We start from the raw sequence: 21,544 nt of genomic DNA, 5'->3' as shown, positions 1-21,544 counted from the left end.
TTCTATAACTTATGTGTCCAAATTTACTTACTAATTGGAAATTTGGGGTGCAATTTTATAAAATCCAGGGGACTGTATGTTTCAGAAAAAGATAATAACACTAAAATTGAACAATGTAGGCAAAAAATCATCAGTTTCTATTAAATCAGCATAAATTCCTTAGAACATTGATCAGAATTATAATTTTATAACAGGTCACCTAGGTTATTTGAGTAGGAAGGCACCTACTTTTTTCAGTAATCTTGGTTTCATAGGGCTACATGCTCTAAAGAGTTTTCTTTTGTCTGTGGGATAAATGATTATTTCTAGAATTGTTTTATCAGATGCATAACTGTGAACAGCCATGAATCTTGGGATGCACATATTCACTAATCCACATTATGTTCCTTCCATGCACATTTACCTTTCATTTGTGTTACTTTGCAGGTATACTTGGGTGACGGGAAGAGAGCCTTTGACGTACTATGATATGAATCTTTCAGCCCAGGACCATCAGACATTTTTTACCTGTGATACAGATCATGTGCGGCCTGCAGATGCAAGTAAGAGCAGGGAGGGGGACATTTGGAAAGGATCATGACTGAGAATAACTAGAGAGGTGGAGAAAAAGAGTAGAATTGAGTAGAGTCCCTTCCACATAATCCTCTCCAATATGGAGGGGACTCTACTCAACTAATTTTCCCTAGGATGGTAGGATTAGCTTTGAGTGTTAGGCTTAGCACATGGATGGTTTACTTTCTGAAATGAATAGCCTTTTAGGGCCAGATTCTATAAACGGCACCTAACTCAGGTGCCTAGGAAAATGGCACCTATTGCATACAATTCCGTTAGACATCATTTGTGGAAATGCGCGTAGCAGTGCCTAAACCAAGTTAAGCATCTACAACTTTGGCATTGGTATATTAGACCAGTGTTGTCCTGGCCTAAAATAACAGTGCCTAAGGTAGGTGCCTGTTGGCGCCTAACTCAATCCACCTCTAAACTCCACCCCTAACCATGGCTACTTTTTGGGTAGGTGCCTCAGTGTAGACGCCTACATTGAAGTTGTAGGCGCCTTCTGGCTAATTTATTTTTTTTATTATTTTTAATTGGGTTTTTAATGATGCTTTCATTTATCAGCATCAATTTACCAATTAAAAAAAATACTCCCCCCCCCTCCCTTTCTACTAAGCTGCGGTAGAGGTTTCTATTGCAGCCTGGAGTACTACATTCCTATGAGCGTCAGAGCAGCGTTGGAGCATTTAGTGGGCCATGGTAGAAACCTCTATCGTGGCTTAGTAAAAGAGGGGGATAATTTAGTTGCCTACATCGGTAAGCGCCATCTATGGAATCAGGGTCTTAGTGGTCAAACGTTTACTGAAAGAAAAGTTTTTATTACCAATGTCATAGTGTAAATTCCATACGTTCGCTGTAGACTGGCTGGGGGCAGGGTCTCGGAGCAACCTTTCAAAGCTTTTGTGTTCCTTTATTACTTACTGATATGTACTTTTTCCTAATTTTGGATTACAATTACCTAAATGTTGTGGGTGAAAGGTGTTAATTATTTCTTAATGTACCTTCAGCTTTATTATATTTTATTTCAACAATTTCTGTTTGTCTCCAAATATTAGTGATGTAAATTATATATATATATATATAGATATATAAAAATATAAAATTACTGATGTCTTCTGAATGGTTAAATTGTCCTTTTGCTTGGTCATCTGCTCCTGTTTGGTAACCTGTACTGAATTCTGCTGTTCTTATACTCTCCAAACCAGCTGAATCAAGTTTTAAAGGTTTGTGATTTCAAAAGACTCCAATCATATATCTAAACCAAACATGTTCTAAATCACATTTTCATGGAAAAATATTGCAATTCAAATACGTTAATCATCGTAACTCTGAGATATTTCAGTGCTACAGAGCCATCAGAAGCGGCACTCCAGGTATACAAGATACCAAACTTATGGAGTTATACGCCACTATGCTTCTTCATCGGCTCATAAATTCATGTGGAAATCTTATATAGTTAAATAGCTTATGTAGCTTATATAGAAAATTTTTGGAAAATGTCGTTGGCGCATTTTTGTTCTTGGTATAAGCTAAAGTCTTTACCAGGTCTCCAAAGATAAGCTATTAAATTTTCTATATAAGCTACATAAGCTATTTAAATATATAATAAGATTTCCACATGAATTTATGAGCTGATGAAGCATAGCGGCGTATAACTCCATAAATTCGGTATCTTGTATACCTGGAGTGCCACTTCTGATGGCTCTGTAGCACTGAAATATCTCAGAGTTACGATGATTATTTGAATTGCAATATTTTTCCATGAAAATGTGATTTAGAACATGTTTGGTTTGGATATATGATTGGAGTTCTTATACACTCAGCAGCTGATTGACCTTACTTGCTCCAGATGGACTAAGATGTGCTTATTTTCCTTGTCGAGCAGTAATGCAGAAGGCCTGGAGGGAAAGAAACCCACAAGCCCGAATATCTGCAGCGCACGAAGCTTTGGAGTTAAATGAGTAAGTGTTGATGTCAAAAAGCATTTCCTAAAATCCGTCAGATGTTGAACTGCCATGTGAATTTGAATCGCGTGGTTTAAAAGAGGAGAGATCTCTTTAGCAGTCTTTTCCGTGCCTTAGAAATCAACCAAGTCTAGAATCTCACATGAAAGGGAAATTTAAAAACCTACTAAATTATCTATAAATAAGAAAGCTCCTGCAGTGTAATTAACATATGGGAGGTGATAGTGTAAGAATAGACACTTAAAATAACTACTGGGGCTGTGCGTCTCCTAAATCTGTTTATTTCCTTTCTCTGCTGAAGTCTTCTCATTAACACTTGCACATGAGGCCGGCCCTTCAACACCAAACTCTCTTGTCTACAGTTCATATTCCTATGGCTTGCACTAGAGAATGACACGGGGAAAAATGTTTCCCCGTACCCGCGGGAACTCATTTTCCTGTCCCGTCCCCACGAGTTCTTTTCCTGTCCCTGTCCCACTCCTGCAAGCTCCGTCCTCATCTGCACAAGCCTCAAACACTTTAAAATTTAAAGTGCTTGAGGTTGGTAGGGTTAAGGCAGAGCTTACAGGAATGGGGCAGGGACAGCGACAAAACTCACGGGGATGGGACAGGGAAATTGAGTTCCTGTGGAGACCGGGAAAAATTTGTCCCCGTGTGGTTTTCTAGCTTGCATCTAGCAGATCACTCACTACAAGGCAAGTTGGAAAATGGCTCCAGTAGCTTAGATGAGAAGAGGCAAGAGGCAGAGACCAGGTGCCACTATAATTGGTTTCAAGAATATTCCATGTTTTTTTCTCTTCAGCCTTTTGTGTGTTTTCTATTATGGACATTAAGATAGAAATCGTTCTGTAAACCCAAAGTAGTTAAGGTCATAGAGTCAAGAAAATAGGTTTCTTTCACTGTTCCAACTTGTCTAGCTTAAGAATTTCATGGAAAATGCAGATCGATCCTCTTTTGGGTCTTTGTGTCCCTTTTACTAAACCGCACCAAGGCCTCTTTTTATGAAACTGCGATAGCAGTTTCTAGCGCGGGGAGCCGTGCTGAATGGCCTGCGCTGCTCCCGATGGTTCATTGAGTTCCTATGAGCGTCGGGAGCAGCGCGGACCATTCAGCACGGCTCCCCATGCTAGAAACTGCTATTGCAGTTTCATAAAAGAGGGGATAAATTTTGTATTTCCCTTGATTTAACAGCAAACATTGTGATAAGTGGAAAGCTGTGTGGGTAACTACTGGGGGGGAGGGGGTTCCAGCATATCCCCTGAAGTTACTGCACTGAAATAATCTTTACCACATATGAAGACTATTTGCAATTACAGCAGATTCGCTTAATAGGGGCGGTTCTATAACTGGGCACCGACTATATAATTACATCTGTGCACCAAGATGTGTGTATAAAATACTAGTGTAATTCGTCATTAACACACCTAACATTTACACATCAGCAGTCACTCTAGCCATAGACCTGGTGTAACTGTTGGTGTGACAATGAGGCGGTTATGTATGTAACTGGAAGCCAAGCTTATCACCCACTTGCCAGTAGCGTAGCCAGGCAACTGATTTAGAATGGGCCAGAGACTAAAGAAGGTGGGCCAAAAAATTAATCTCTGCCCCCCCCCCCTCAACTAAAGCAAACCCAAATTTAATTTCTGCTCCTCCTTTCCTCCCGGCGCCCCCAAGGTAAAAGGCATACCTGTGCTGGCAGGCATCTTTGAGCCCCATCAACCGAAGGCCTCCTCCCTGCCAAAGAATTTACATGTTGGGTGGCTACCAGCACTGACCTGGAGCCACAGCCACCAGCCTCACTGCGCGTATGTTAAGTTTCGCACAAGTGTGAAAACAGCATATGCAAGGGATGGAGTGGCCTGCTGCTGGGAACAGTGGCAGCTCTGGGACAGTGTTGGCGGCCACCCAACATGTAAATTATTCTGGCAGGGAGGAGGTCTTCAGCTGGCAGGGCTTGGAAATCCCCACAGCCACACTAAAGGAGATGAAATTTTGGGCAGGCCTCAGCCCAAACTGGGTGAGCCCTGGCCCACCCGTGGCTATGCCACTGCCACTCACGCTCTGCCTACATGCAGTGCCCCATTTCCGACAGACAACTTTGGATTAGATTCTATAAGTGGCACCCAAATTTGGGCACCCCAAAAAACGAGCCTGAGTGATAATGTATAAGCGGCCCTGCCATTTATATAATCGTGTGTAGCACGGGGATCCGCACCCAACCATGGTGTAAATCCTTGCACATATCCCCTAAATTCTAGAATAGCGGACGCCTCTCTAGAGAACTGGTTCCCAACCTTGCCCTGGAGGACCACCAGGTCAATCAGGTTTTCAGGCTAGCCCTAATGAATATGCATGAGAAAGATTTGCATATAATGGAAGTGAGAGACATGCAAATCTGCTCCATGCATATTCATTAGGGCTATCCTGAAAACCTGATTGGCCTGGTGGTCCTCCAGGACAGGGTTGGGAACCACTGCTCTAGAGAACACCACTGACCTACCCGTGCTCCTCCCATGGCCACACCCTTTTTTTCACTTCTACGCTAAAAGATTTACATGCACCTAAAAGATTTACATGCACCTGTATTCTGTATAGGTCACCCAAAGTTAGGCACTCAATTTTGGGCATGGAGCACAGACCTGCATGCAAAGTAATTAGCTAAATTGGTGCGAACAATCAATAATTGGCAGTAATTAGGAGTTGCGTGCAGATCTGCCCTATGCCCTAATCTATAGTATGCACGCCTAAATTTCATTATATGGAACTCCAAGTGGGGCATTGTCATGGAAGGGGCATGGGTGGGCCAAGGGCATTCCCAAAATTTATGGGCGATATTACACAATACCTGCATTTCCATGCCTAACTTCTATTAGTTGGGCATGGGGCGTAAGCATTTATACCCGCCTTTGACAGGCATAAATGCTCACACCAAGTTTGTATTCTATAAAGGCCATTGCATGCTGAGTGCCCTTTACAGAATACTAGCTTAGCAAGGATCATCCCAGCACCTAACTTAAGGGGCAATGTGTTGAATCTACCCCTGTACATAAAATATAGCTGTTGGCACTTCTGCATGGAAGTTGCAAAATCACCACTTGTATGGTGAAGTGCCAGAACATACATGGGGACGATGTTGATTTGATGCCAAACTCTTTTGTAGCAGGCCCACGGTTGTAGAATGCACTTCCTGATAATATCCATCAAATTCCTTTATTTCCATCTTTTCGTAAGTCTTTGAAGGCTTATTTTTTTCAGGAAGCTTTTGGCAATTTATAAAGGGAGCAAATTGTGGCTATTATATTCAGAATTTTAATGACGATGTTTGGAATGTAGATTGTTATTATAATGTTGTGGAGGTTTTGATTTGAGAGTGTCAATGTGTTAGGTTGTTTATTAATGCATTTGCGTGTGTACTGTTTCCCGCATAGATTTTTGTGATATACGAGATATAGATATTTTAATAAATAAATTTGCAAAATAGCTGCTCCCACTGTACATGCCAAAAGACACACATATACTCTTGCGCATACAAAATCCAAAATGCACAGCCGCAAGGGAGCCTGGGCCTGGGAGGAGCATGGGTCAGGGGCGTGGCCAGCACCTATGTGCACAGGTTATAGAGTAGTACCAGTTACATGCAGTGCTCCCTCTAAGGATTCGCTGGGTGTGTGCAAATTTTTTATGTGTGTGAGCGACAAGTTCTAAAAACCAACAATTTTCCAGATTTCCAAGTATTTTTGTGAGCACCCATGTAAAATCTGTGAGCGACACTCCTAAAATATATGAGCAACTGCTCAGGTGCTCCACTTAGAGGGAACATAGGTTACATGCCATTTATTTATTTAAAAATTTATATACCGCATACATAAAATTTTATATACCGCATACATTTATTTAAAAATTTATAAACTGCATACATAAAATCTTGTTTCCCTACGATTTCCACATATAACGTAGAAATGTTTGGACAACCATCATAGACATTCCTCCAATATAAAATATCAAAAAATCAAGGCAAAACCACATTCACATCAAATCAAATGATCGACTCTAAAGTAGATAGCCAGATCAATTCACATTAGTATGCAATGCAAGTCTAATACCATCCATTCAGAAATACGAACATGCTTTAAATCATACATTACTGACAGGGAAGTCTAAAGAGGATATTATCAGAAGAATAAGCAACCATTGAACTAGCAGAAGTGCTTGTGCCTAAAGTTAGGTGCATAACTGTGGATGTATACTAGTATTCTATAATAGCAATTGTGTGCACAATTACCAGTGTAGAATTTGCACTTAGGGCCAGATTCTATATGTGGTGCGTAATAATTAGGCGTCGACTAGTGCAGCACAAAAGCGACTCTATTAAAGTTAGACGTACTTTATAGAATCACGCATAGTGCCATCTAAGCGTCCTTAGGCTTAGGCTTTTTAACTTTAGGTGCGCCCTATTTGTGCCAGGGTTTTCTTGGTCTAATGCATAGTAGGCACCTAACATCCAATTAAGTGCCATTTACATCAATTACGAGGTGCTGATTATCAATTATCTATGCTGATTAAAGGCTAGATTCACTAAGCAAACCGATCGTGTACCAATCGTTTTGCGAGCCCTTAGCGATCAGATTTCCCTCCTGCAGTATTCACTAACCTGTGTAGCGATCCTCTTCCGGTGCGCGTATGCAAATGAGAGAAACTGCATGCAAAGTAGGCAGGGACACGATTCACTAAACTTTTTTTGATCCCACCGGGCTCGCAAAAAGCGACTGCTCAGGACCAGTCGCTGAAGCCCTTTGTGACTGCCTTCTGCCGCCCTGCTTTCTAACCTATCAGCCTCATCTCCTGCAGCCCCAAACGATCCTGCCTGCTCGCCCCGACTCTCCTGCTCTCTGCTGCCCTTCCCCACAGTGCAAACCCGTGGTTTTAAAGCAGGGCTACACGCCGCAGTGCAGCGCCAGCTTTAAACCTGCGAGCTCTCACTGAAGGGAAGGAGGTAAGAGGCTGCTGCCGCCGCAAAAGTTTAAGAGGGAAGAGGCTGCAAAAGTTTAAAAGTTTAAAGTTTAAAAAAAAAAAAGTTGCGGCTAGGACAGGTCTGCGCATGTGTGACCCGTGCAGGCCCCATCTGCATATATTAGGTTAAAGAGTTCATCAGACCTGCCTGAATCGGAAACGGGCAGGTTAGTGAATCTAGCCCTAAGTCTATTAAACAAAGTAAGTTACTACATTGGTGAGGAGTGCTGATGTAGGCGCCTGTCTTTAGATAGGCTACATAGAATTTGGCGGTTAGTGCACATCATCCCGGCACCTAATTTTAGGCAATTTAAAAAGAATTACCCTGGTACTGTGGATGCACATACTGCCTCCTCCAGAAGAGGGCAGAATACGGTACTGGGGTTTAAGAAAGGATTGGACAATTTCCTGCTGGAAAAGGGGATAGAGGAGTATAGATAGAGGATTACAATAACACGCTCGACTTCAAGGGACGATGGGACAGACAGGTGGGGTCACTCAAGAGGAATGCTTAATAGATTGATTCTCAAGGGAGGGAGGGTTCTTGAGTGGGCAGACTTGTTGGGCCATCGACCCTTTTCTGCCGTCATGCTCTATGTTTCTATGTCCTGAATCTGTTGGGCCGCCATGTGAGCGGACTGCTAGGCACGATGGACCTCAGGTCTGACCCAGCGGAGGCATTGCTTATGTTCTTAGGTGTTAAATGCACCCATACTAATTGCAAACAATCTTCACATGCGGTAATTAACAATTCAGTGGGGACATTGTGAGATCACACAGCCTTTGCATTTAACCAGTAGCATAGTAAGGGTAGGAAGTGCCCCCCCTGCCCCCACTCCTTCCATGCCACCCCCCTGCTATTTCCCGCCCCCAGTTCCACATTTTTTTCTCTCCCTCCCCACCCCAACGGAACTCTAAATCTTCAACAGCGCGAGTGGCTTCAGCACCATGCTCCTCATGCCAGCGTTGGATTTTCCTCTGATGTCACTTCCTGGCCCCATGACCCGGAAGTGATTCACAGGGGAACCAGGCCTCACGCTAGCTAAGTTAATTCAGAGGTATGGGGTGGGGGAGGAGGGATGGCGCGAATGTGGTGGGGTGCGGCAGAGAGGAGCCAGTGCCCCCACCGACTCAGCGCCCGGGGCAGTCCACACCCCCGGCACCCCCTTACTATGCCACTGCATTTAGCGGGTATGAATTTTTGCTATTAAAACATGGTAAGTGACTAACTTACTGCACTGTAATTAAAGGGCTCCATAGCAATTTATTATTTCAGATTTTCACATGGTTCCTTTAGATTTCTTGCAGTGTTTTCACTCTTTGCCCTTGATGTGATTGACAGGTGTGCTACAGCCTATATTCTACTGGCCGAAGAAGAGGCTACAACCATCGTGGAAGCAGAAAAGTTGTTTAAGCAGGCACTGAAAGCTGGGGAAGGCTGTTACAGACGCAGCCAGCAGTTACAGCATCATGGGACTCAGTATGAAGCCCAACACAGTAAGACCTTCTGCAGGGTGACTAGGCTGGGGATAATGTCTTTCGTTCAATAGATGCTAGTGATAGTGGAAAAAATTATCTTTATTTTTGCAACAGGAATTGATTACAAAGTATGTTAGCAGCTGTATTTCTTTTTTCATGGTCTTGGCTTTCTTTTCTGAACCTTCAAAAAAGAAACTAAAAACCCTACTCTTCAAAAAATACATAAAACCTATTTAACACGACAAGTTCCTTCCCAATCTCCACCTACCACACCATCTACCCCTTTCAAATCTAAAATGTTTCTAATTACTCAACATGTATCACCTCAAGTTCCCGACAATTCTTATGTAACTCCTAAGTAATTCCTATGACAATTCTTATGTAAAGTTACAATTCTTATAACCTCCTGATAAATCTTATGTAATCCGCCTTGAACCGCAAGGTAATGGCGGAATAGAAATCACTAATGTAATGTAATGTAATTATAAGGACATACTGGGGCAATTCTATAAAATGTGCCAAAAGTTAGATGCCAAAATGCTGGGAGAATTCTGTAATAGGATCTGGGTGCCCAGGTTCCATTCTAGAACACTAGTATAAGTCAGCGCAATGTGCAGCGGCCACGAAGAAAGCTAACAGAATGCTGGGCATCATTAAGAAGGGAATTACAACCAGGATGAAGGAAGTTATCTTGCCACTGTATCGTGCAATGGTGCGCCCGCATCTGGAGTACTGCGTCCAATATTGGTCGCCATACCTCAAGAAAGACATGGCGATACTTGAGAGGGTCCAGAGAAGAGCTACGAAGATGATAAATGGCATGGAAGACTGTTCATACGCTGACAGGCTGGACAAGTTGGGACTCTTCTCCCTGGAAAAGAGGAGGCTTAAGGGAGACATGATAGAAACTTTCAAGATCATGAGGGGCATGGAGAAGGTAGAAAGGGATAGATTCTTCAAACTACGGGGAACCACAGGCACAAGAGGGCACTCGGAGAAACTGGAAGGGGACAAATAGGCAATATTGCAGTAATCAAGCTGGCTTAGTTTAAGAGACTGTATCAAAACTCTAAATGATGAAACATCAAAATACGCCCTAACGGACAGAAGCTTCCAAAGAGCAAAGAACCCCTTTCTGACCAAAGAGTCCACCTGGTTCTTCATAGTCAAGCCCTGGTCCAGTATTATTCCCAAAACCTTAATGGTAGATTGAATTGGATAGCTGAATTTATTGATACGCAATGATGTTTTAGTATCAAACGGGCCTCTCAGTGCTATAGAAATGATAAACAGTAGTAGTTTGCAGTGCACTATAGCCAATTAAGTGCTAAATATTGCACTTAACCAGCTATGCTTTAGCCAGCTCCAAAACCCTGGACATTCAATGCCGAAGCCCACTGCCACTGAATTTCTGGGCATAATGCTGGTGATGGTCAACCCCCTGGTGTGTATGTATATCTGCTTTAGCACTATACTTGGTTTTTTTTGCATCCATTTTTTTTTTATCTGTCAGGATGGGATTGCCGCAGGTGATCATAACCTCTTTGTTTTCCGTACTTCTCTTTGGGTCATGATCCCAATGCTTTTCTGGTACACTGATGTTATAATGTTTACAGAGTTTCCAATGAACGAGGTGCATCACCTTGTGCCTTTCTGTATAAAAAATTTCCACCATTGGCACTTCACAGCTGGCCACAAGATGAGTATCTGTTTCTAGCTCTCTATTAGAGAATCTACAGTGTTCCATATGACATACTGAATGTGCCACTGTGAACCATGTTTCTAAAGGTGCTGTACACCAAGGTGTACAATGATAGCAATATCAGTAGGGTACCAGATTTTCTATCTGGAAAATCCAGATCGCTAGTCCCGCCTCCAGACTGGCTCTCACCCATCCCCCGCTCCCCCCCCCCCCCCCCAGCATCCCTTAAGCCTTACCTGGTGGTCTAGTGGGTTTTCGGAGCAACAGCGATCTTCCTACGCTCCTGCCCCGTGCAGATCACTCATAGGAAATGAGGTAAATGGTTTACATTAATAAAAACATACATAAAATAAGAGACAGACTAAAATCTACATAATTAAACAATAGTTTTATTTGGGGTTGTAATAGTATGAGAGAGGGTTAGGGGTGGACCTGTGGACACACAGCCAAACACAATGTGTGGTGCAGCGGTTAAAGTTACAGCCAGTGGCATAGTAAAGGGGATGGCAGTTTGCTCTGGGTGCCATCTTGGTGAGATCTCAGGCACCCATCTTCCTCTCTGCCCTCCCCCGCTCCTTCCCTGCCCCTCCCTTCTGCCACGCACACAACGCTTCCCTTCCCCCATATCTCTGTAACATGCCTGGCATGAGCAGCAACCCCCGAACTGCTGTCGCGCCAGCATCGGCTCTTTCTCTGACGTCACTTCCATCCATGGCTTATGACCGCCACATCCCAAACACAGTATGCAAAATCTGTCTGGGTTGCAAGGTCAGAACAGGACTCACATGTATTCAATAGAAAGTTTAGCTTACCTCAGCCAAGCACAGTCTCTCAATGCACATAGTCAAGGCATATGCTGGTGATCACGTCTTCCTTCCCTGGGCCTCCTTAATTCAACTCTGGCCCTGCTTTTTATACTTCATCTGCCAGCTGCTTCCCTGGCTCCACCCTTCCCATGTCACTTCCCCCTTGGCAGGGGCTATGGAACTTAAGGTGCCTCCGACACTGTGAGGGAGTATGCATCTCCTATACGTAGACTTCCTCACAGGGACCAGCTACGATTTTGGGCAACTTACAATAGCTACAAAAGTAATATATGTTAAACAAACATTAAATCATAGACTAAAAGTTGACCAGTATTCGGCCAGCAGCAGGTCAGAGTTTTTCTTTCCACCGTTGGCTATATTCGTGGATATTCAATGCTGGGCCTTGAAGAGTGCAAATGTTTCTTGTGAAAGCATTGTTAGATGTGTGTCTCTTCTTTTTCTTGATCCAAATGATTCGTATTGCAGAAGTAAACTTAAATTATGGTGTCCTTATACTAAGGCGCGCTAGCCGTTTTTGTGCGCGCTAAACGCTAATGCGTCCATAGAATATAACGGACGCGTTAGCGTTTAGCACGTGCTAAAACGGCTACCGCGCCTTAGTAAAAGGACCCCTCTGTTTCCTAAGTCCTGATTTGGGGAGAATTTTGTTTCACTTTTCTATTCCTAACACGTGAGAAGACTTGGAATAGGAAAGAAGGAAAATAAATAACTTTTTAAAAATTTCTTTTCACGTGCTGTACAACACTGACATACTGTTTAACTCTTTGCTTCCCCAAGGACGTGACACTAATGTATTAGTATACATTAAAAGAAGGCTTGCGATGTGTGCAAGAAAGCTGGGAAAGACCCGGGAAGCAGTGAAAATGATGAGGGATGTGAGTATGCATTTCTCTGGCATTTTCTTTTATATTTGTCGTAAAATGCTGCCCCTGTCGTGATTTAAGTAACAACCACCCCCCCCCCCCTTTTGCAAAACCGTAGCAGAGTTTTTAGTGCCAGCCGCGGCGATAACAGCTCTGACGCTCATAGAATTCCTATGAGCGTCAGAGCTTTTATCGCAACGGCCGACGCTAAAATCCGCGCAACGGTCTTGTAAAAGAGGATGGGGGAAATGTATTCTGTACAATAATTGTTACCACATATGATCTGGCTTTCTGCAAGGACCATGCAGAAAGTCTGGCTGTGTTTCTTGTGCAGGATTCTTTTTTTATTTTTTTTTTTAATCTTTATTAATTTTCCATTCAAAAACAGTGCATTAAAATATACATACAATTAACTTCAAGACAGCACTTACAATTGATCAAAAGAAATACTACAAAACATTTCCCCCCCACCCTAATTCAAGAACAAAAACAAAGTGCATTACTACATACATACAATTAAAACCATAAACAGTACTTTCCTTTGGTCAATTAATTCTACAACAATTAATTCCCCTCCCTGGATGTGCAAATCCAATAGGAAACAAGGGGATAATCCAGCTAATCAGTGTTAACAAAATTTGCCAGTTGACCCCATGTTAATTTAAATATCTTATTATTACACAAAATTTCTGTATTCATTTTCTCATATTTATAGCATAAACATAAAGAATCCCACCAAAAGGAGAAATCAAGGGCTCCTTTTACAAAGATGCGCTAGCGTTTTTAGTTCACGCACTGGATTAGCGTGCGCTATAGCACGCGCTACCCAAAAAACCACTGCCTGCTCAAGAGGAGGTGATAGCGGCTAGCGCACGTGGCAATTTAGCACGCGTTAAGGCCCTAACGCACCTTTGTAAAAGGAGCCCTAAATCTATCCCAATTTTTCCTGTTCTTAGTAACCATTTGCATGGCTATCCCAGTCATTATGGCAAATAGGCTGCTTTTATATCTTTCTAATGTAAATTTGAAAAGATTTATAAAATTCTAATCTATTGTCTATTAGAAAACCATGTTGCATTATCCCATGATACTATTCTGTTTGGCATGGCTATGAGGAAAAAAAGTCAAATATCAGCACATAATAACAAACTATTATTAATCTTGACTGGGGTTGCTATTCAGCATATCACCAATAACTGGAAAAATTATACTAATCTTAATTATACATTTTAGTGGAACTCGGTATGCCATATTTTTAAGATGGAAAGAGCAATTGCAATACAGAAAGGGAACTATAATAATTTTATAAAGATCTGGGGGCCATTGGAACGATATTGTAAGGAGTAAACATCATTTTCCTTGGATGAATATATGTATACATTGGGGGGGTGGGAGGGAGTTTTTCTGAAAATTTCACTATATTATGTGTTTATATTATATTTATGATATAATTGATCATAATATTTGAAAGAAGGTGGGTGGGACCGGGATATTTTTTTTTATGTTTGTAGAATTATATGAGAATTACAAGTGTTATTGTTGTTACTAATGATATATTCCTGTACGCTTGCTGTAAGTTTTCAAAACGAATAAAGAATATTAATATCTTTCTAATGGAGGTTTAGGTGACAACAGTGTACCACAGATAACCACTTCATAAGATAACGGAATTGAAGACTCCAGAATCAAATTGATTTGTCCCCATATTGATTCCCAAAAGTTGAGTATCAAAGGACAAAAGAACAACAAATGATCCAGTGTCCCTATTTCAAGATGACAGTGCCAGCATCTATTAGATTTTGAACTGTCTAACTTCTGCAAACGACCTGGGGGTCCAAAAAAACTCTATGCAACAGAAAAAAACAAGTTTGTCTCATAGATGCTGATGCTGTACATCTCATCCTCCAAGTCTAAATCCGTGGCCATTGAGTAGCTGCTGATTTATCTCAATGCTCCAAATATCTTTTAGACTAGTTGTGCAGGATTCTTGATTTGATTTAATGATTTGATATTCTGCCTTCCACATAAGTTTTAAGATGGTTTACAATGACTAGAAAAAAAAATGCAATATAATACATAAATAATACAGGCTATATATTTTTTTTCAAGATGGCGCTGGGTTAAGTCATAGGTGGTGGCGCCTCCCTCCATTATTTCTTTTCTTTTTTTAAATTTCTTTTCATTTTTCTTCAATAACTTTCATTTACTTTTAATCTTTTAAATTTTTTTCATTTATACCTAATTCGATTAGATATTTTGCCCTAACAGTAACATCATTTTGTATCTTATTCCAACTTCTTTGACCTTTGGTTATAAGGCCTAAAGGTCTTAACAGCAGTGGGCTTTCTACCTGCCTAGTCGGGTTGATTTTCCTCATCAGCCCGCCGGTATTTTGTGGTGTGCTGTGGCTATGGACGGCAGTGATGGGGAGATCGATATTCCCTCTGTGAGGCTTGCCGGGGTGGGAGCAGCGCATTGTGGAGGATGTGAAAGATGCGCACTGACGAGGATGGTGGCGATCAGAGAGATCTCTTGACTGCGTTCTGCTGCTCCTTTGGTCTCTCCCCAGTGGTGTAATTTGGCAGGGATCGGGATGATGGCGCTGAGTCCCTCCGCTGGCCATACCTCTTGCTCAAGGATGAGATGGAGTCCGATGATATGGAAGCACCGGTGTCTGTGGCCAGAGTCAGCGTAGCGAGTAGTGGAGTCCCTCAACTAAGCAGCGCACAACCAGAGTCACCGGCGATTCGGCCCTGTTGGGAGCGGCTGACCATTAAGCCCTGTGACTCTCTCTCTCAGGCCATCGGGAGCAGAGAAGGTTTGCTGGAGATCAGATAATTGTCACTCTACATCAGGGGGTCTCAAAGTCCCTCCTTGAGGGCCGCAATCCAGTCGAGTGTTCAGGATTTCCCCAATGAATATGCATGAGATCTATGTGCATGCACTGCTTTCAATGCATATTCATTCATCCTGAAAACCCGACTGGATTGCGGCCCTCAAGGAGGGACTTTGAGATCCCTGCTCTACATGGACTTAACTAAGGGGTCCATTTACTAAGGCGCGCTAGTGCGCCTTAGCGCACGCTAATTGCTAACGTGTGCTAATGCATCCATTATATCCTATGGACACGTTAGCAAGCGTTAGCATTTAGCGTGCGTTAAGACGCACTAGTGCGCCTTAGGGCTCCTTTTACTAAGCTGCGCTAGCATTTTTAGCGCGTGCTGAAGATTAGCACTCGCTAACCCCCGCGCTATGTGGAAAATACTAATGCCAGCTCTATGGCGGTGTTAGCGTGTAGCGCAAGCGCTAAAACCGCTAGTGCAGCTTAGTAAAAGGACCCCTAAGTTTTGGGGTTTTTTCTCGTTGACTGGAATTATATTTTATTTTGAGCTTATTGTATTTTGCTAATTTTAGTTGAATTTTGCATTATTATTCCTATTATTATTATTCTTTATGTTAATCTACTATCTTTTATTTATTTATTTATTTTAATTTATCTTACTTTTTTATTTACCATTATTTCTTAGGCACTTGTTATATTGTAATCCCAATTTTGGAACAGTCAGGGAAATCCCATGTGCCTCCCTTTTTCTTACTATTGTTTTTTAACACATTATTATTGTTAAAATACTCTTTTTGTTGTTTTTACATTTTTGTAACCGCATCGAACTGAAAGGCATTTTGCGGTATATAAATAAAGTCTTATATTAATACTAGTCTTATAGCCCGTTACATTAATGGGTGCTAGAATATATGTGTGTATGTCTCTTTTTATTTCTTTGTCTCTCTCTCTCTCCTTAGCCGCTTTCTTTCTTTCTGTCTTTCTTTTTCCTTGGCTGTCAATCACCACCCCTTGCCTGCTCCCCCTGTCCATTTTCCCTTCCTTTTACCTCCCCTGTGTCCACCACCACCCCTTCACTGCTCTCCTTATGCAGCAGCAACCCTTCTCCCTTTGTTTTACCTCCCCCCTGTCCAGCAGCACCTTCCTTCTCCCCCTGTCCAACATTAGGCCTCCGTTCCTTTTTCTTCACCCCCCCCCCGTCCATCAGCACCTCTTTCCTTCTCCCCCTGTCCAGCAGTAGGCATCCCTTCCTTTTTCTCCCCCCCTCCTCCTTCTTATCCCTATGATACACTTACCTTGCTCTGCCCGTGATCAGAGGCTCCCGACAGCCGCCCAGTTGCACCCATTGGAAAAGTTCCCTCTGCGGCATCCCGCACCCCTCCTGACGCGACTCCCGCTGTCCCGCACCTGCCCCTGTGTCTTTCTTCTTGTCTTTCTGTGTTCCTTCCTCCCTCTGTCTGTCTGTCCAAAGCAGCATTTCCTCCCTCCACACCAGTTCCCTGTGCACCTGCCCCTGTGTCTTTCTTCTTGTCTTTCTGTCTCCCTTCCTCCCTCTGTCTGTCTGTCTGAAGCAGCATTCCCTCCCCCTCCATTTCCCTCCCCCCACACCAGTTCCCTGTGCCTGTATTAGCGTTTCCTCTACCCTCTTTCCCTTCCCACAGTCACGACTACAAACGCGGGTCCGAGTCCTTTGCCGCCCCCCTTCCCTTCCCGCGGGCCCGACTACACATGGCGATTCAAGCAGCGTGTGCTGCAGTCTTCACACGCTGCTTCGGGTCCTTCTACTGGCCTGATTTACTCTGGCATGTCCGGAGCAAATCAGGGCAGTAGAAAGGCTCGAAGCAGCGTGTGAAGAGTGCTGGACACGCTGCTTAAATCGGCAGTTGGGCCCGCGGTAAGGGAAGAGGGGGGGGCGGCAAATGAGTCGTGTCCCGGGCAGCGGAAAGTTGCTGGGCTCCTCGGTGGGGGCGCTGAGTGGCCACGATTCCTCTACTACCAGACCCCCCCCCAGAGGAACGGAGATCGAGTTGCCGCCATTTTGAAGATCGTTCTGCCCTGCTCCTTGCCTTAGTATATTTTTAAGTTGAAAGACACGGTGGCGGCGGCTCCTCTCAAGATCCCCGACTGCATTGGACTTCCGACGCAGGTGGGGATCCTGAGAGGAGCCGCTGCCTCATCTTTCAACTTAAAAATATAGTAAGGCAAGGAGCAGGGCAGAGCGAAGAACATAGATTCCCATAAGATCATCCGCCTCGGGGGAGACAGCCGCCGCGTCCAACATCAGCCTCGGGGGAGGAGAGAGGACTTCAGGCAAGGAGCAGGGCAGATCAAAAAACAGCACGGGCCGACAGCCGCCGTGTCCGACATCCGTCTCGGGGGAGGAGAGAGAGTGTTTCGGTCTGAGATGCTGTACATCTCACGGAAAACGGACGCACGCGATGGAACTGCGCATGCGCGGCCTAGCGTTTTATTATATTAGATTATATTAATGGCTCCTTTTACTAAGCTGCGCTAGCGGTTTTAGTGCGCACTTAGCGCACGCTGCATTGCCGCGCAAGCTAGCCGCTAACGCCACCATTGAGCTGACGTTAGTTTTTACGCATAATGCAGGGGGCAGCGCGCGCTAATCTACAGCGCACGCTAAAAATGCTAGCGCACCTTAGTAAAAGGAGCCCTAAGAGGACCATTTTCAACCTGACATCTAAATCCAAGTTTAGACATTTTGCAGAACACATACAAAAGTCCAGCATCAAACATACCTGCCCATTTCAAAATTGCTTGTCTATCTTGGGGTGGTTTTTATTGTTTTGTTTTTTGAAAATGGCCATTTTTGAACCAATTAAAAAAAAAAAGTCTAAAAGAAAAACTCCTTATTCCCTTATTTGTCTGTTTTGAATAGATTGTAGGCTCTGTCAAGCAAGGTCTGTCTGTTATGTTTTTATGTAGTGCCACATACATCTCCAGTAGCAGCGTTATAGAAATGATTAAATAGTAGTAAAGAGCCATATCTCAAGTTTTCCATTGCAAAACTACTAAAATGGCACACAGGGATCAGTAATCATGAGTTAATTTTGCAGATGTAATGCTAGATCCTATCACAGAGAGATTTCTTCAAAACTCGGAACAGGAAATAATCCGAGGGAGTCAGGTCAGGTCTGTATGGTGGATGGTTCAGCTGCTGAAACCCAGGAAGAGAAAGCAGGGTGCCACAAGGCATGTCAGAAGACTTAAGCAAGCAGGGCCTTGATTTTGAACTCTGTGATACTGCTACAAAGGAGTAGTGGGGAAAGACAACAGTAGACCAGAAGATGGGAGAAAAAAGCAAGGGGAAAATCAGAGGTCCTTCCAAAAGGAAGGTGGCCTGGTAGCATTCAATTTGGGACATTGCAAGAAGGAGTAATTAATTTTTTTTCTTCTGGCTCTTTTAAAAAGTAACTTCAGCTCTTGAATTGTAGTTATCTTTCGATGAAAGCTAACCCACAAAATCTTATTTTTATGGATTAATGAGCTGTTTTGCATGATTTTTGCATCGCAGCAGTTCATCAATGTCAAATGTACCTAAATTTTTATATGAAGTGGTTTTTGTCATTTTTACACATGTTATTTTTTTCTATAAAGTGTACATTTGTGAAGTCACTTAGTAATTTAGGGTCTCATTTTCAAAAGGGAGATTGATTCAAATATTACCAATTTAGTTTTTAAAATAAACCACTGTATTTCCAAACTTCAAGCTTGGGCTATGTCTGTCCAGATGAAGTTAAATGCAGCCAAAACTAAACTTTTGTGGTTAGGCCCAAAACTGGACTATCTTCCTTCCACTGTACTTCTGGATTCTGGGACCTCCCTGCAAATTGAGTTCTTCTCCACGATTTTGGGAATACTTTTCTACTCTTCCATTACCTTTAAGGATCAAATAAACTCCCTGGTTAAGAAATGTTTTTTTCAGTTTACGAATGCTGAGGAAGGTTAGATCTCTTTTCCATCAACGTCATTTTTCTGTCTTGGTCCAATAAATTATACTATCTCGGCTAGATTACTGTAATGCTATTTATCTTAGCATCACAAAGATCTGCCTCCAAAGGCTACAATTGATTCAGAATACCGCTGCGAAATTGATTTATGGAAAGAGTAAATTTGACCACGTGACTCCTTTGCTTTTGAGCCTCCATTGGCTCCCAGTTCATCTCAGAATCCAGTTTAAATGTATATGCATAATTTTCAAAATTTTATATGGTATTTTTATTCCTCTTGTTCCTCTTCTATGGAACGTTTTCAGATTTTCTTATGCAAAAAAGCACTCAACAATTTAAACTTTCCCACCCTTCTAAGAAAGGAATTAAAGGAGTCAAGAATTTCAGCCTCTCTTTGGCTTTTAAATTTTCCCAATTATGGAATGAACTTCCTTCAATTTTGAGATGTCCCAGTCCTTTCCAGTCCTTCCGTAAATCTTTTAAAACATCTATTTGCGAAATACAGTGGAACCTTGGTTTATGAGCATAATTCGTTCCAGAAGCATGCTTATAAACCAAATTGCTCTTATATCAAAGCGAGTTTCCCCATAGGAAGTAAGGAAAACTCACTTGATTCGTTCCCTCCCCCGAGGCCACCGGTGCTGATCCACCTCCCCCCCCATGAGGCCACCGGCACTGCTCCACCACCCACCCCCGCTCAAACTGGCATCGCTCCCCACCACAAATGCTCCCCCCCCTGAGAACTGGCATCGCACACTCCCCCGCTCGAACCAACATCGCTCCCTCATGCGAACACCCCCCCCCCCCGAACCAGCATCGCACCCCTCCACTCCCCCCCCCGCTGGAAGCGGCATCCCCCGACCACCCAAACAAGCCACTTACCCTATCTGGCACCGGCACGCAGCACCAACCCACAGGATGTGCCAGTGCCAGTGAACGAAGATCCCGCCTCTTGCCTGGGCTGGGCCTTGAGCATCTGCGCATGCTCAAGGCCTTCTGGCTCTTGTTCTCTCCTAGGGTAGTGGGATTCGATATACCGCCTTTCTATGGGACAATTGAATTGAAATGTGTCAGCTTTGAGAAATTATATCTGCTATATATATATTTTGTACTATACAGGAGGAAATGTGAGGGGGCACTTTATGCGATTAATCATGTAATTAAAAATTTTAATCATGATTGTGTGATTAAAAAATTTAAATCTTTGTACATCCCTAATCTGTAGAGAATGGAAGTAGTACATGCAAAAGTAGCTCATGCATATTCATTGTGGTTATCCTGAAACTTGACTGGCTAGATGTGTCCCGAAGACTAGCTTGAAAACCCCTGACCTAAAGGAATATTGCAGAGCAAAACCATTATTTGAAACATTATTTTAGAGCAAAAGAAAATGTATACATAGAAATATCTTCCAAGAATTGGTGTTAGGGGTGGGGGGGGTGTTTCCAAGATTTTCACAAAGAATAATCTGGAATTACATTTCCACATCCTGAATATATGCAGATTTCATTTCTTGCATAGTCATTGTGGATATCCTAAAAAACTAACTGGTGGGGTGTGGTAGCTTGGATTAGCTGTTGGCCAAAGGACCTCACAAAATGTGGCACACACAGGTTGCAGGTAAAAGTTAAAGCACTTTAGGTATATACACAAGGGAAATAGCAAGCCCTGTTTCTTCATAGTCTTGATACTTAAAATTTCTTCAAGCATAGGCATAATTTTAGTAGCCTGCCTTGACATGGCTCCACACTTCAATATGAAATAAACTTTCTCAAGAATAATTATTTAGGCTCTTAGGTAGGAAGTTAAAATCCAGAACCTCCAGGATAGCATTTTCAGAAGTGCTCCCTGTTCCACGTGCAGAACCCAAAAGACAGACAGAGCTCCGGATTCTCAGTGCGTGGATGAGGCGATGGTGCAGGGAGGAGGGTTTTAGATTTGTTAGGAACTGGGCAACATACTGAAGAAGGAGGAGCCTATTCCGCAAAGATGGACTTTACCTTAACCAGTGTGGAACCAGACTGCTGGCATTAATTAAAGAAGAGCCTAGCATCCCCTTCCTACTGTGTTGCCCATCTTTGTCTTTTGCTCCTATTACGATTATAGTTCTACCCCCTTCCCATTTGTTCTAGTACATCATGTTATGATTTTTGACTCAATTATATCCCCCCAAGTTTTTATTAGTTTGTTTTCTGAGTATTGTACACTGCTTAGACAATTTTTAAGCGGTATATAAAATTTTAAATAAACTTGAAACTTGATCAACATTTAAAAAGGAGATATAGCAGCTTTTAAACTAGAAACTGGGGGAAGGCTGATAGTCACTCA

General features: G+C 42.8%; 1 protein-coding gene across 8 annotated transcripts in view; it reads left to right on the top strand.

Annotated features, from left to right (window-relative positions):
• ST7 (suppression of tumorigenicity 7) overlaps window positions 1-21,544 on the top strand; it is a 323,411-nt gene that overhangs the window by 261,673 nt on the left and 40,194 nt on the right. For all 8 annotated transcript variants that reach the window (XM_033959032.1, XM_033959029.1, XM_033959031.1 and 5 more), the window contains 4 exons: window positions 427-542; window positions 2,441-2,516; window positions 8,875-9,029; window positions 12,318-12,415. In XM_033959032.1, coding sequence (XP_033814923.1) covers window positions 427-542; window positions 2,441-2,516; window positions 8,875-9,029; window positions 12,318-12,415 — 445 coding nt within the window. The remainder of the gene's footprint in view (window positions 1-426; window positions 543-2,440; window positions 2,517-8,874; window positions 9,030-12,317; window positions 12,416-21,544) is intronic.

This window comes from Geotrypetes seraphini, chromosome 9 (assembly GCF_902459505.1).
Source record: "Geotrypetes seraphini chromosome 9, aGeoSer1.1, whole genome shotgun sequence".
NCBI lineage: Eukaryota > Metazoa > Chordata > Amphibia > Gymnophiona > Dermophiidae > Geotrypetes > Geotrypetes seraphini.
This window is presented reverse-complemented; position numbering and strand designations above follow the sequence as displayed.